This window comes from Fusarium oxysporum, chromosome 10 (assembly GCF_000149955.1).
Source record: "Fusarium oxysporum f. sp. lycopersici 4287 chromosome 10, whole genome shotgun sequence".
Taxonomy (NCBI): Eukaryota; Fungi; Ascomycota; class Sordariomycetes; order Hypocreales; family Nectriaceae; genus Fusarium; species Fusarium oxysporum.
Genome location: NC_030995.1, coordinates 2,376,684 through 2,390,582, shown reverse-complemented (window position 1 = coordinate 2,390,582; position 13,899 = coordinate 2,376,684). Strand labels below are relative to the sequence as shown.

Below are 13,899 nucleotides of genomic sequence, written 5' to 3'. Positions count from 1 at the left end.
CCCCGTCGGGAATAAAGCGGCTGGTGTAGTGCTGGTTCTCTGTCGGCATCTTCTGTTCCGACGTCTGGATAAGTTTTCCGGATGATTGCGATAAGGGTGGATCTTGGTGGGTTTCAATACCATTTACCCACCGAGTACCTCAGTTAGTGGTGGGGATGATGGAAGGATGGGTATTGGAAATGCATATTTATTGAAGGGGCTTTGATACAGGACTTTTCTTAATGCTGCGATTATTTCGATACTTGGTTCGCAAGCTGGTTTTATCTGAAAACTGAATTGTTGGCGGACAGAGACATCATGTCACGACTCTTTGAGCCACTGGCCGTTGGGTCAACTTCTCTGGAGCACCGAATTGTTATGGCGCCTCTGACCAGATACCGCTGCGACGATGATCATTGCCCAACTTCAATGACAAGAGGTCAGTGGTAACAAATCAATCCATTAAACGCTGATGAATAAACAAAACTAACTGGAGAGAATAGAATACTACGAACAACGTGCATCAACACCTGGTACTCTCATCATCAGTGAAGCAACCTTCATATCCGAAAGCACAGCCGGTTCCGACAATGCACCTGGAATTTGGTCCGATGCTCAAGTCACAGCGTGGCGCAGTATAACCGACGCCATTCACGCAAAGGGCTGTAAAGTCTTTTGTCAGCTCTGGCATCAAGGACGAGCTGGCAACCCTGATGTTCTGCGGAGGAAGGGCTACCCTCTTCTTTCCAGTAGTGTTGTTCCGGCCGAGCCATCAATGCCAACTCCTCAAGAAATGACAGAGGACGATATCCAGACTACTATAGAGAACTATGTCTCTGCTGCGAGAAACGCTATCGCGGCGGGTTTTGACGGCGTTGAGATCCATGGTGCGAATGGGTATCTACCTGATCAGTTCTTACAGGATACTTGCAACAAACGCACAGATCGTTGGGGAGGAAGTATTGAGAATCGCGCTAGATTCCACATCGAAGTCACAAAAGCCGTCATCGCAGCCGTCGGAGCCGATAAGACTGGAATGCGTCTCAGTCCCTACAGCGACTTTCTAGGCATGCTCATGGACGACCCCGATCCTCAGTTCCAGTACCTCATCGAGCAACTCAAACCACTTGGCCTAGCATACCTGCATCTCATCGAAGCTCGTATACGCGGTAACGATGATGCTGATTGCGGTGGTCAACGGACAGTTCGGTGGATTGTTGAGCTGTGGAACAACACAAGTCCTGTGGTCCTCTCGGGCGGCTTCAAGAGTGACTCAGCTAGAACCGCTGTTGATGAGATGTACAAGGGATATGATGTTCTGATTGCTTTTGGGAGATATTTTGTTGCGAATCCGGATCTTGTGTTTCGTTTGAAGACGGGTATTGGATTGGAAGGATATGATAGGACGTACTTTTATACTCCCAAGATAGCGAGGGGGTATACTGACTATGCGTTTAGTCAGGAGTTCTTGAGCAGGAATACTGCAAAGGTGTAACATATTTCAATAAAAATCAGAGAAAACCTGAATTAGTATTGTTATCAGGCCGGTGAATCGCCTTACTACATGCATTGCGATCTCTGACGAGAAGCCCTAGGCTTTTGGTTGGCTTTTTACTACACTTGATCAAATGACCTGTCTGAATAGATTAACCAGAAAGCTCAGCAGACGGAAGTAGCCGGTGGAACAGTTCGAGAAGCGATGAATCCCCTGTCACGAAGATAAATGAACTAATCGTGACGTGATGAACATGGGCGCCTGGGTCGTACAATGCAGCCATATTCTGGAAAGGCACAGGATATCAGTATTACCACGTTTAAATGTGAATGTATGTTTACGACAATATCGCGTGGCTGTTCATGACTCCTAAAACTAAAGCTGTCCTGCCCAGGTGCCTTGCTCTTCTGACTATAGCCAATGAAATTACTATGGCATGGTTCGTGAAGATGCTACTAATACACCCAAATGGCAAACATATAGTGCACAGACTCAAGATGCTTCTTACTCATGTCCCATTTCAAAGACCACGGGGGAGCTTGTACTCTTATTGTAGATGCTAGATCACAAACAGCCAGAAAGTATAAATAGCGATTCTCTCCTACTGTAGCATACAACTTGACCCTTAATTATTTTCAAGACCTCTGAGTTTCAAAAACAATACTATCAACAATATTAATTTACTAATCTTAAAACCCTCAAGATGTGCGAAATGGAGACCACTGAAGTCCAGCCCAGGGCAGGCTCAGATCGCGTCCTAGTTGATTGTTGCGAGTGGAGAACGTTCACGAGAAAAGACGGGACCACGTATCGCAAGAAGATTCAGGATTGTGACTCTTCCAGTTGCATTTATTCTACTAACTATAGCCCAAAGAAATAGTCACCAAAAGGACTGTAGATGTGTTTTGTTGAATGATGGTACTGACTTTGGATAACTCCGGATGGAGGAGGTTAATAAGGAGTCTTTGAGGAGAGACCGTGGATCCAACTCTTGGAATAAAAGAGGCTATTTAAGGACATATCTATAATTAGCATGTAAATAACAGAAGATCTGTTCATGGATTATTTACAGATCTGAGGGATTGAGAAATGCCTTCCCCTGCTGCCGCTTTCAAGCCTCAGGCTTTGCTAGCATCTGTGACAGCCCCTATGACAGCTCCCTTCGACGGCACATTCGCAGGACAACAGCACAAGTGTTATCACGGCTAATGTTAGCAGTATGCTTTTAAAAAATGAAATTTATGAGAAATAGAGTGGGCAGCGATAGCAGACAAAGCTCTACGTTGGTAAACTATGCAGTCATTAAACCGTCATCAAATTCTCATTAACTGGAGCAATGCATCAACATTATTAACCCGATAGCTCGGCGATCTGTACAACTCCAACTCAACCACCAAGAACTAGATACAAGAATGTCCAATTTTACATGGGCTCATCCCACGAGAGCGACGGCAAGAGGGAGGGCATAGATGAGGACCTCGCCGACCATGAAGTTCTTGCCAGCAACGTTGGTTTGACCATCGCTGCCGGAAACACTTGATGGTGATGCGCCCTCGCCGCCGGGTTCCTGAGGCACTCTCAGAAGCACCTCCGCCTGAGCTGTCGCCATTACCATCGCCTGAACCGCTTCCGCTGCCACTTTCCGCTGCCACTTCCGCTGCCACTTCCGCTGCCACTTCCGCTGCCACTTCCGCTGCCACTTCCGCCTCCACCGCCACCATCACCAGAGTTATCACCATCATCCCCAGAACCACCACCAGAGCCACCACCAGAACCTCCACCTCCTCCACTGCCCCCTCTACTGCCCCCGCTAATAGCACTCCTGATATTCGCATCCTGAATAGTTACCTGCACCGGCTTATCACCCGCCTTTTGAACAACATTAACCTTCTGATCCAGCGCAGCCTTGAACTTATCGCTCGAAATACTCTCCTCTTCATCACCAGTGCCCAAAAGCTCTTTATCGTAAATAGTCGAACCGTCAATGAGCATTTGCAAGCGATTACCAGACTTGACGCCTTTCTTGAGGTCTGCGATTTTCACGGAAAGGATGACGCGCACGTCTTCACCCTCGGGGACGTCTTCGTCGCTTGTTGGGGGGAGATCGCACTTTGCTTCGGTGTTGGGAGGTGGTTTGAGAATGCTAATGGAGTCAGTATTTATTGAGGGTATGGGAGGGTATGGGAGGGTTTGGGGAAACTTACACGACGGTCTTGTCGCCGGCGCCTTGGAACTCGGCATAGTCGCCCAGGTCAGCTTCTTCCAGATCAATGGCATAATCCTGAGCAGGCGATGTCGGCGCAGCTCCCTTGGAAGTAGCAAGTGTAGTCTTCTCCTCCTTGCCTCCACTACCTGTAGCTGCAGCTTTGCGGGTTGTTCCATCAGCGGTCTGTTCATTCTTCGATCCCGTCGGCTCCGTCTCATCCCCTCCAGTCGGACTAGCATAAGGAGCAGGTGAATATTTACCATCGCCATCAGTCGGCTTCGCCTCGCTCTTCTCAGTCTTTGTCGGCGCTACAATTCCTCTGGATTCCTGCTGGGTAGACTCTTCTGGTTCAGAGTCAGCTTTCGGTTCTTCGGTCTCTTCATCCGATGGCTCTTCGGTCGTCTGTGGAACTTGGTCGTCTGCGGTGTCGGACGCCAGAGGGGTTGCCTCTGGGGTCTCTTCGGCCGCGGAGTTCAAGGCTTCTGTTGGAACGACGGGTGCCGCATCGGTGTCACCATCTGTCTGCGTAGCTTCCTCACCATTGGTATCTGTCTCTTGGGGAGTCTCCTCATCATTGGTCGGCGTAGCATCGACGTCTGTTGCGGTGGGCTCGGGCTCAGTGTCGGTTGGCGCGGGCTGGTCAGTGGGAGCTAGCTGTTCATCGTCTGTATTTGTTTCGGCGGGATCATCAGGAATGGCTGAGGGGTCTTCGACATCGGTAGGTTCATCAGTGGGATCTGGGGCGGGGATTCTGGCATCGGATCCGTCATCGGTGGGCTGAGGGTCATCTATTGTGATTGTCGGTCCATCATCTGCTGGGTCTGGGGGATCTGAAGGAATGTCTGGTTGCTGTCAGCGGGAGTTAAATAAATGCTTCAATCAAGCGCACCGCCATCTGATGGAGCACTCGGGTCAGGAGCAGGCACATCTGCGGGATCTGTCTCGACAGGGTCGGCAACAGTTGCAATACTGTCACCCTCTGGCTGAGTGTCTGTCTGGCCTAGACCTCTCTCAAGGAGTAGACCTAGTACGAGGCCTTTGAGCAGGCGCATGGTTGCACTGGAAGGTCTAATGGATTGGCTAGGAGAAAAGTAAGTAGAGTACAGAGGGAAATTGTCAAGATCTCTTGTGATGCTCTATTCTGCTGATTCCGTAACACAAGATGTGGCCATTGCCTCTTATACATGCATCCTCTCAGCTCGGCAAGCTCCCTCTTCCCCTCCCAGAATCTAGACCCGGCAGTAGGGACCTCCATTGAGCTTGTTATGCGCTAGTAGCCAAAGCTGAAAATGCACATTCCCATCGCCCAATATGCTTTGAGGCACATCAGCCTTATGGGGCTCTTGGCAGCGCCAACCAGACAATATTGGGTGTTTTTAAGCGAAACAGGAAAGCCACCTCACCGTCTTCTGACACATAATCACCCAAAAAGTGACGGAAAAGAGTTTGGTTCAGCTAGTATTGGCAAAGCCTGCAATTAAACATTTTCTATTGTCACAAAACAATGTTTTAACTTGCCTCCGCCACCTTCGGAGACTGAATCTACCAGCGGAGGCAGTGAGACGCCAAAAAGCGCCACGCTCAATGCTAGGCTGAATCTCTAAAAACAAGGTTAAACAGGTTTCTTCGCAGCAACCCGTAGCGGGTGAGCCTCAGTATTGTAAACAAACAGATTCTCCCCTCCCTCCAAGACGTCCCATTCGCCCTTGTTCTCCGTCTGGATTAGCCACATGTACTTGAGCGTCTCAGCGAGCATGAAGCTAGCCATGATGCCGCCGCGCACTCCGTCCCCAGACGGAGACAGCACGTTGTTGATGCTAGCGAACCCCCCGCCAACGCGCATCGTCCTGTTCTGCGCTAGGGTGTACGCCCACGCCACGTCGCGCCAGTACTGGTCGTGCGTCTTCTGGTAGGCGTAGTACCAGCTCTCCACGGCCTCGGGTGCCTGGCCGCCCTGGAAGATTCCCTCCTGGATGAAGAAGCCCGCGCGGTTGTAGAAGGCGGTCTGGTTTTTGTTCTCGGGCTGTGCTAGTTCGTTGAGATCCCAGCTGTAGAGGGTTGGACCAATGCCGGATGCTGTGTAGCGGTAGCCGTTGGCGCAGTATTCGCTGAAGGAGAGGCCGTAGTCGAGCCAGTCTGGGCGGTCTAGGGCTGAACTTCCGAGAATGAATGATCCGCCGATGAAACATGCGAGGAATTCGGTATAATTGACTTGCTGCCTACCGGTGAATGCGGCTGCCATGGTCAAGTCGGGTCGCGACGATGGATGAGAGATCAGATGCTTGATGGTAGAGTCGGCCGCCAGAGTGAAACGTTCACCGTAATGGCTGAACCTGTCTGGATCATAGACATACATCTTAATGAGGTACTCATAAGCTGAGTCATTACCCGACGTCCATCCACCATACTCATCGAGAATCTCACCCGTCTTGAGACTGAAGCGACCTCCAGTGAGACCAGGCCAGACCTCAGACGATGGAGAAAGCCAATATGACTCAGCGCGATTGGCCAGCTTGCCGTACTGAGGATCTCCAGTGAGATCCGAAAGGTGCTGCCATTCAAGAACAAGAGTGCCCATAGCCGCCAAACCCGCGTAGGCAGTTCCATCCTCAAGGCTGTTCTCGTCGGTGGATGTCTGGTTCTCGATCCACAGTGAACCGAACGGAATTCCGGATGGCGTATCAAAAGCAAACTTCAGTGTGTCGGCCAGTGTAGTAGCTTGCTTGAGCAGAGCATCAACGTTATCCTTGTTGACTTTGAGATGCTTGAACGGTCCTTTGAGAAGATCATAGGCACTTAGCAATCCACCCAGATATCGAATGTTTGTCTCAAACAAACTGACGGTAGTAGGTTCAGGAGTGTTAGTCTTAGTAAAGTTGATAGTCGGGATAAAGTCCAGAATAATCTCGACAATGTCCGTCTGCTCCATCAAAATCGCAGTATCAAGACCATCAACAGCAGTGACGCCCCATCCATTACGATCATCCGTGTAGTTGTTATACTTTGGTCTCAAAGAATCATGAGGGAACGCATGCTCGTAGTATCCATTCCAAGCAAAGCGAAACATATCAATAATATCATCCGCGCGCTTCTTCTGGTTGGGCTCAAACCCGGTGTAGTCATAATGCTTACCGCGCTGTTTGGGATACCGTAACCCCCCAAGCTTCTGCTCAGAGATGGGCGTAGAAGGTGAAGCGATTGCTGATAGCACAAAAGTGCAAAGAACGAATGAAAACAACATCATGGCCTGAATGAGTGAATGCCATATGCTCAGAAACAACCGACTGGGCAGCACCGCATTTTAACCCAAAGAGCAATGCATTTGCATGTGCCGATGCTCAAATTTACTTTTTTTTTTGGAATGTCGCAGATGTAATTACCGCATGTTTATCATCATATAGCATTGTTACAATTGTTCCTGAATTGAGCAGATCAACAGGGGAAATTGAGTTTAATGCGTTAATTATGACTATGCAGATGCGACTGCAAGTCGGCAGTTGTCAAAGCACCACTCAAGCTTTGACTTGCCGATGAAACCTTGAATTGATAACCCTGTAATCTCGGCATCATCGGAGGTTTTACGTGCAGATCATCTGAGTTAAAATGTTTGCCGTGAGTGATGGCTGCAACTTCACTCCTGTGTAGATATGGTCTGACAATTGACCAGAATGTGGATGAATGGAGCAGTGGTTTTGAGCTCTGAAGACCTGAGATCTGAAGAGCTAGGCCGAATTAATGACTCGGGATAAAACCATAGCCAGGCAGCCCTCGAAATGTGTTCATGTTGAAAGTCGGTGGCAGAGGTGGCGATGCGTCAAGCGGATCTGAGATTTGGCCAATCGCCCGACAGAAGGTTGAAACCCCGAAGACCAAAAATCCAAAGACAAAGGTGAAGAATTTGCACTCTTGTGATGCCGGTTTGTGAGGCCAGAGCGCGCGGTATGAGAGGCTCAGTTTTAGCCAAAGGTTGCTCAGTGGGATTCCGAGTTAGATATGATGGCGAGAAGGACGCAATCCTAGGTTTTGAACACCGAGAAGATAGAAGTGCCAGAGACTTTTGTATGGAGGGGAGAGAAACAGATGCAAATCATAATTTCGCTGACATTGATTTCCCGCTCTGGTATATGTCTGGTGCAGCCACTGTCTTTCATATCGGCATTGGACCGACCCCGCGCGCCATTCAAAGCATGTAGCATCCTTCTCGCCTTCGTACTCCAATCTTCCAAGCTATTCTTCTATCGCTTGCCTTGCAGGATGCCCCACGCGCGGCTCGTAGCATTGTTCGGATAGTGTACGAAACGCAGACTCATGGGTCCGGGTACGGCGGTCGGGACGGCTCTTGGCTCCAGTTCCAGATAGTCAAAAATCCAAAAATGACGACTGCAAAAAATATCACCATGGAGATTATACGCTCCATCGTTATGATGTCAACCTTGGTGTCATTTTCGAAGGTTGTAGGAGGCGGGAGGAGAGGCTCAGTATCAGGCAATATTGGCCCGGCGAACGTTGAGGAATGGTCAGTATGGTGGTGGTGTGAATGGCGGTGCGGCATTTTTGAAGATAGAAGAGCTCGAGACGCCTCCATGCAGGTGAAAAGTTAAAGATGCCTGGCAGATTATCACTTGGCTGACTTACCTGCCTTATCTACCATATTGACCTTCAAGAGGATTCGCTGCGCCCTGTGGATTCCCGGGGCGCAGCCAACCCCTCTGAAAGACGCAAGGCACTATACTCGTGACCAATATAAAACAAGCAAGTCGAGTGTAGCTGACAGGACCCTTGCGTTGATAAAATTGAGAAGTGTCCAAGTCTGACAGCCAGAATTAGTGAACAGACAAACATTACAGCTACTATACAACATAGCTTTGGCTAAGGCATCGCTGAACACTTCGCCGAAGAGGGTGCCAAAGTCTTCATATGCTACATGAAAAGTGTGCCACCTTTGGTTGGTAAAGCGGCAAGGCAAACGTGTGGGTATGAAACTTAGTATGTATGCGAGTGACTATCCTTAACTAGAAATTCAACAAGCTCCTGTGTCCACTACTTCTCCTCAATCTTTCCAATTTGAGGATGCTGCCCAATAGCCTTCTTCGCCTCCTCCCATGGATCATCGCCATACAACTGACTCCTCAGATAAGCCCACGTAACCCTCTGCATCGCCGCCAACCTCTCAACACCCTCATCCTGACACTCCTCAGCATCCCATCCACTAATACCACCAAACCCATGCTTTCCATCCTTAACCTCAAAGGAAGCCTTAGGTCCTGGTGAGAGCTTGTAGGGATCATTATGCCAGTCTGCTCCTCGGTTTGTGAGATGTGGACTGACGTCACTGTCGCCCCAGAATACGAGACAGGGAGTCGTCATGTTGGAGAAGTTGAGGTCGAGGAAGGGAAGCATGGATTTCCCGTTTTCAGAGGGATCGTCGCTTGCGCCGATGGCACCGAAGAGGACGCCTGCTTTGATGCGGGGATCAGCGACCTTGAAGGTTTTTCCATCACGAGGGTCGGTGTTGACGGCGCCGAGCAGGAGAGCAGAGGACAAAGAGCCGAGGGAATGTCCAACAACAGCAATCTTGGACTTGTCAAGTCTGCCCTTGAGAAGAGGGACAGTAGTCTCAATGTTATCAAGACTATCGACAATCTGAACCAAATCCTTAGCGCGAGACTCCATAAAGAGCTCACTAATACTCTCAGCGTTCAGCTCGAAGCCTAGTTGTCGAGAGCTCAAGTGTGTAGGTTGAATGACGACAAAGCCATGGCTAGCCCACCAATCGGCAACAGGGCCGTAGCCCTTGAGCGAGGAGAGATAGTTGCTTGGGCCGTGGCCGTGGGAGAGAACTATAATGGGGAGATTATCTCCATTGATGGGAGCTGTGACCTTCAGGTCGAGATCGACTCTGCGGTCTTTGGAGGGGAGAGTGACTGGTGTGAAGGTGAAGATGGGTGAAGCAGAGTTAACCGGGATGTCAGCTGCGCCGCCGATGAGAGAAGGGTTAGGAAACTCCATTGTGGAAAAGTTTTGGATGTCAAGATTGATCGAGATATAAGTGTCTTTGTATAATGAACTGGTCTGTAAATATTCTCATCCATTGTCAGAGAATCCCGCGTCTTATATATCCAACATGCACCTCTTCCAACATGACGATGATAGTATCTTGACCAATCAGAGATCCCTTTCCAAATTGAGTTTAGTGTGCTTCAAAGCTCTCTGATTTGCTGGGTTTTAGCGGTCTTTGATCGGACAATGCTATTTCTCCGTTTTTTGCTGACGGAATCTGCAGGCGTGCTTATTTTTCGCATTCGCCCCGCTTAACCTAAACTTCAATTGGGAGTTAACGCGGTTAAATATGCGGAGGTAGCATGTTAAGGCCGTTGGTCTTATTAATCTGCGCGTGTTGAGGCTATTGGTACTTTTGTACGGAATGTACTTTTTTCATCGTGATCAGTAAGCTTTAGGCTGGTTTGGGCAACTTCGTGACTTGGCGGCCTGGAATAACCGCTCAATGAGTAACCAGTACTAATCTGCCCATTTCCTCCACGAGCTCCTCGATAAACTCCAAGTGCGATATCTCCGCGACAGTAAGCCTTTTGATAGGTATTTGCCTGATCAATCGTGTAAAGCCTTGCAGCAGCTTAAGTCTTTCGTTCTCTGGGTCTGATCGGTTATCAAGAAGCGCGACGGAGAAGATAGTTGAGATTGCAATCATTGGATAGAAGATGATGACCCTAAATACAATGTTAGTCTTATTGAGACAGAATGATAGAACAGTGTGACGGTAACAGGTACCAGAAGCACTCATGGGCCAGGACGGGGAGTGCCTTTTCCAGGTAGATCAAGATAGATCTTGAGGCGTCGACTAAAATCTGGAAGTTTATCCTATGGCCGTCGTCTATCAAGTTGTCGATAGGCTGATCTGACTGGAAGATCCTGCATCGAGCTTGGTGAATGAGAATAATGCAGTGGTGATATGACAGCCGGAGCATGATTGCCTGTGTATTTGTCTGGGCATCAACAGGTGTTTGCTCCAGGAACGACAAGGTCGGTCGATGGTCAGGTGGAAGAGTCACTCTCCAAGCTTCCAACTCTTTATCCAAATGCCGGATCTTTCTCAATATTTCGGTCTCTGATAGTCTGGAGGCACTTATCGAGTGGAGGTCGTTATAGATCTTTGACTTCATTACCGAGAGTCGAATGTCCCATGGATAGAGCGGCACAGTGGAGGAGTTGCGACTTGAACATGGGCCGGAACTTAGGATATTGGAGCTCTGCATCTGGACGTAGTTAGGAGGCAGCGTGAGGTCGCAGTGATCGTCGTTGATGGCAGGCGGTTGACCAGTCCTGTGAGACAGGTCTTTGTCGATGCAGTAGCAGACCCAAAAGAGGTCACGTATATGGTGAGCTTCATTGCGCTTATCGTAGTGGTCTGGGGGGGAAGGAAATATGTGGGCTCCGAGCTGGAACAGGAAGCGCGAAGTGACTGAGACGAGGAAAGATGCGGATTCTAAATCTCCCATGAAGTATTTGAAGATCATCTATACAGTCGCTAGTCAGATCCCGCATTGTTAGGTTGAAGAAATGGAACTTACGAGCATCATCAACGACTCAAGTCCATCGATCTTCATCTCGCGTAAGATCAGAGGTATTGACCCTTCGATTTCCAAAGCATATCTTTGGCACCAGCAACCAATGTCAGCCATATCATCGCCTGTGTCAAGACCAAAGATGTCGCTCATAAGCAGCACTCCATAAGCACAAGCCTTGGCACTAATCGTATGGAGTTTGCTCCCGGCGCCTTCTGAATAAGCAAGAGGCAGGGTTGTCGTCATGAAGCGGTGAAGACTTAGCAGTGGGAAGACAAGAGACTGCGCAGATGAATAAAATCGCGCTGCTAGCTCCTCGACAATCCTACTGTTGGGAAGCTTTAGAAGCTTGTGATTATCATTTGCAAGAGGGGGCCCGATGGAACACAGGTAAGGAAGACGGTACTTGTCGACGATATTTGATGAAATGGTTGAGCCTGTCCTGCTTTTGATCCACTGTTGACCTTGCGGGCTGAAGAGCGAATTACCATTCAACAAACGCAAGCCCTCTAAATAAGTTGGATTACAATCATGAGCATCGCTCGCTAAAAAGAAATCTTGCATTAGCGAAAGGAAGACGTAATATGGTAAGAAAGACTCTCACCACGAGGAATAAGCTCCCTATCATCTTGTTCAAAAAGACTAAGCTGTCGACTCGGTAATGCGGTTTTCGGAAGCCTTGAAAGCTTAGATCTGTTGTATTAATTCAGTTGAAAGAGCCGGAATATATCGGTCGAGGACTCGGTATACCGAAGTGCGGATCCCTCTGTCTTTGCAGCTTCGTTGTAGGTACACGTCAACCCATGATGTTGGCAGTAGTCGCACTGCGGTACAGCTCGGTCACACTGGATCTAGACGTGAGTTAGCGAATTACCCCAATAACAAACTTGAGCATTGGTATAAGATGAAGCGATTCAACGACTAACGACCGCTGCGCGTTGCAGCGCGGTGCCTCACTACTCAAGCTCGGCCAGAGGCAGCGGAGCAAAAACCCTACCTTCTTCCTGCGACATGAGTCGCAAGCCCGCGGTTTTCGACCTCTTGTCGATTTCGGCATTACGATTGGCTGTTTGCTGTTTATCCGCATGCCATCTATGGAGAGGGATAATAAGTGGTGTTAAAATGTCAGGCCAAAAGTCTGGAATCGCCCCGCACCCCAACAGCACCCCCGATCTCACCGCCTGACTTCACATTGCAATTGAAATAGAGGGAATTATCGTGATAGCTTCATTTATATATCATTTTAAAGCCCTGAATCAGGAGATCAATATTTTGTATACCAACCACGCGCGCGCATGCAAGCGCGAAGCCTGTTTTCGGCAGACTTCGTGAGCTTCAAAATCAGGTAGTCCGGCAAGGCCTCCCACGCTTCTTGGATCCATTTAATCAGCAATTTCCTGTGAGCCTCGCTTTTGCCTAATTTGATATATTCTGGATGAATCCTTCGTAATTTAGCTTTTAAAGCCTTCCAGATATGTTCAATTGGGTTTAAATCAGGGGAATGTGCCGGCCAATTAATTGGAATAATGCCGTGTAAAAGCAACCAATCTATTGTAGCTTTGGCGATGTGCACACGGGCGTTGTCTTGCTGAAATAGCTCAAATTTATCGAGGAAAGGGAGGAGACCTTCTGTAAGAGCTTTCCTATATGACCAGCTGGAATAACCTCCTTTTTTGGCCGCCGGATCCCTTATCATAGGGATAATATATGACCTATTAGTTCCAGCAATGGCTCCCCAGAACATGACCGACTGACAAGCCTTTCCGTGTGACTGAATGTTAACTAGGTCCTTCCTATATCTCTCATCAGGTCGGCGAAAGACCCAGCCGTCGGGATTGTTCGGTGCATTCTGTACAGTAACTTCGTCACTGAAGCAAATCTGTACGGCAAAGTCAGTGGTGATAGCTTCACTTTCAACTGACTTACCTGTATGTAATCGTCAAGATGACGGAGCCAAAACTCACAGTATTTAAGCCTGGCTTTTGCATCTTCTTCTGACAGTTTAATCCGTCTTTTGACCGCCATTTACGGCGCCAATGGCTCTGTAGACGTCGTTTTAAGGTACGGATTGAGACATCTAAACCAAGCTCAAGAACGTCATTCCAAGTGATCTTACGATGCCGATTAATAAATGAATTGATTCTTACAATCTGCAGCGCCGTAAGTTTCTTAGGACGCCATTTTCGTGCCCTAGATTGCAGTATTTCCTCTTCTTCCCAGCGTTTTTTGGTCTTTGATATTGTACCTTGCGTGGTGTTGAAGTTAGCCGCAACTATACGTTGAGATTTGCCGGCCCGTAACTCCGCCATTATTGCAGCTCTTTGGACCGGAGTAAATTCATGATTGAATTGGCGATTTCCGCTTATTTCTGAGCCAAAAGAGCGCTCTTTAGAAGCCATCTTTCATCGAGATACTGCGTGTTAAAGTTGATGAGATGGTTGAGCTACCTTGGTGAGAAAGCGAGGGTCGAGCGGGGTGATTCCAGACTTTTGGCACGTGATTGTATTAAGCCAGGAAAATTTCTGGCTACTGTCGCGCCTCGGGTTTTCCGAGCCGGCAGCTGGACAAATCGGCGCTAATCGACATGGGCCGCCTTTACCGATCCGAGATATTCTGCAACAGCGCATTTCAGAACC

At 48.7% G+C, this 13,899-nt stretch overlaps 5 protein-coding genes across 7 annotated transcripts; 1 reads left to right on the top strand and 4 right to left on the bottom strand.

Annotated features, from left to right (window-relative positions):
- Positions 1-127: 127 nt before the first annotated feature.
- On the top strand, positions 128-1,536 carry FOXG_11771 (NADPH2 dehydrogenase). The gene is made up of 2 exons (XM_018391502.1): positions 128-418; positions 483-1,536. Exons 1-2 carry the CDS (start codon positions 298-300, stop codon positions 1,472-1,474), a joined length of 1,113 nt encoding a protein of 370 aa, XP_018250160.1. The 5' UTR covers positions 128-297; the 3' UTR covers positions 1,475-1,536.
- Positions 1,537-2,759: 1,223 nt separating this feature from the next.
- Positions 2,760-4,818, bottom strand: FOXG_11770 (uncharacterized protein). 3 transcript variants are annotated; one of them, XM_018391501.1, is made up of 5 exons: positions 4,570-4,818; positions 4,220-4,522; positions 3,941-4,024; positions 3,679-3,838; positions 2,806-3,617 (listed from the first exon to the last, which is right to left on the bottom strand). In XM_018391501.1, exons 1-5 carry the CDS (start codon positions 4,730-4,732, stop codon positions 3,083-3,085), a joined length of 1,245 nt encoding a protein of 414 aa, XP_018250159.1. In that variant the 5' UTR covers positions 4,733-4,818; the 3' UTR covers positions 2,806-3,082. The 3 variants fall into 3 exon arrangements, with proteins under 3 accessions (XP_018250158.1, XP_018250157.1, XP_018250159.1); XM_018391500.1 differs by having other exon boundaries at positions 2,760-3,617; positions 3,679-4,024; positions 4,570-4,815; XM_018391499.1 differs by having other exon boundaries at positions 2,760-3,617; positions 3,679-4,522; positions 4,570-4,815.
- A 317-nt stretch (positions 4,819-5,135) lies between these two features.
- On the bottom strand, positions 5,136-7,015 carry FOXG_11769 (mannosyl-oligosaccharide alpha-1,2-mannosidase). Its single transcript, XM_018391498.1, has one exon. It carries the CDS (start codon positions 6,922-6,924, stop codon positions 5,293-5,295), a length of 1,632 nt encoding a protein of 543 aa, XP_018250156.1. The 5' UTR covers positions 6,925-7,015; the 3' UTR covers positions 5,136-5,292.
- Positions 7,016-8,650: 1,635 nt separating this feature from the next.
- FOXG_11768 (uncharacterized protein) lies at positions 8,651-9,848 on the bottom strand. The gene has a single exon (XM_018391497.1). The coding sequence runs from the start codon at positions 9,687-9,689 to the stop codon at positions 8,721-8,723; it is 969 nt and encodes a 322-aa protein (XP_018250155.1). The 5' UTR covers positions 9,690-9,848; the 3' UTR covers positions 8,651-8,720.
- Positions 9,849-10,033: 185 nt separating this feature from the next.
- FOXG_11767 (uncharacterized protein) lies at positions 10,034-13,288 on the bottom strand (the record flags this gene model as incomplete). Its single annotated transcript, XM_018391496.1, has 7 exons — positions 10,034-10,408; positions 10,470-11,215; positions 11,270-11,808; positions 11,868-11,956; positions 12,014-12,114; positions 12,837-13,142; positions 13,190-13,288. The coding sequence occupies 7 exons, from the start codon at positions 13,286-13,288 to the stop codon at positions 10,183-10,185; spliced, it is 2,106 nt and encodes a 701-aa protein (XP_018250154.1). The 3' UTR covers positions 10,034-10,182.
- Positions 13,289-13,899: the final 611 nt, after the last annotated feature.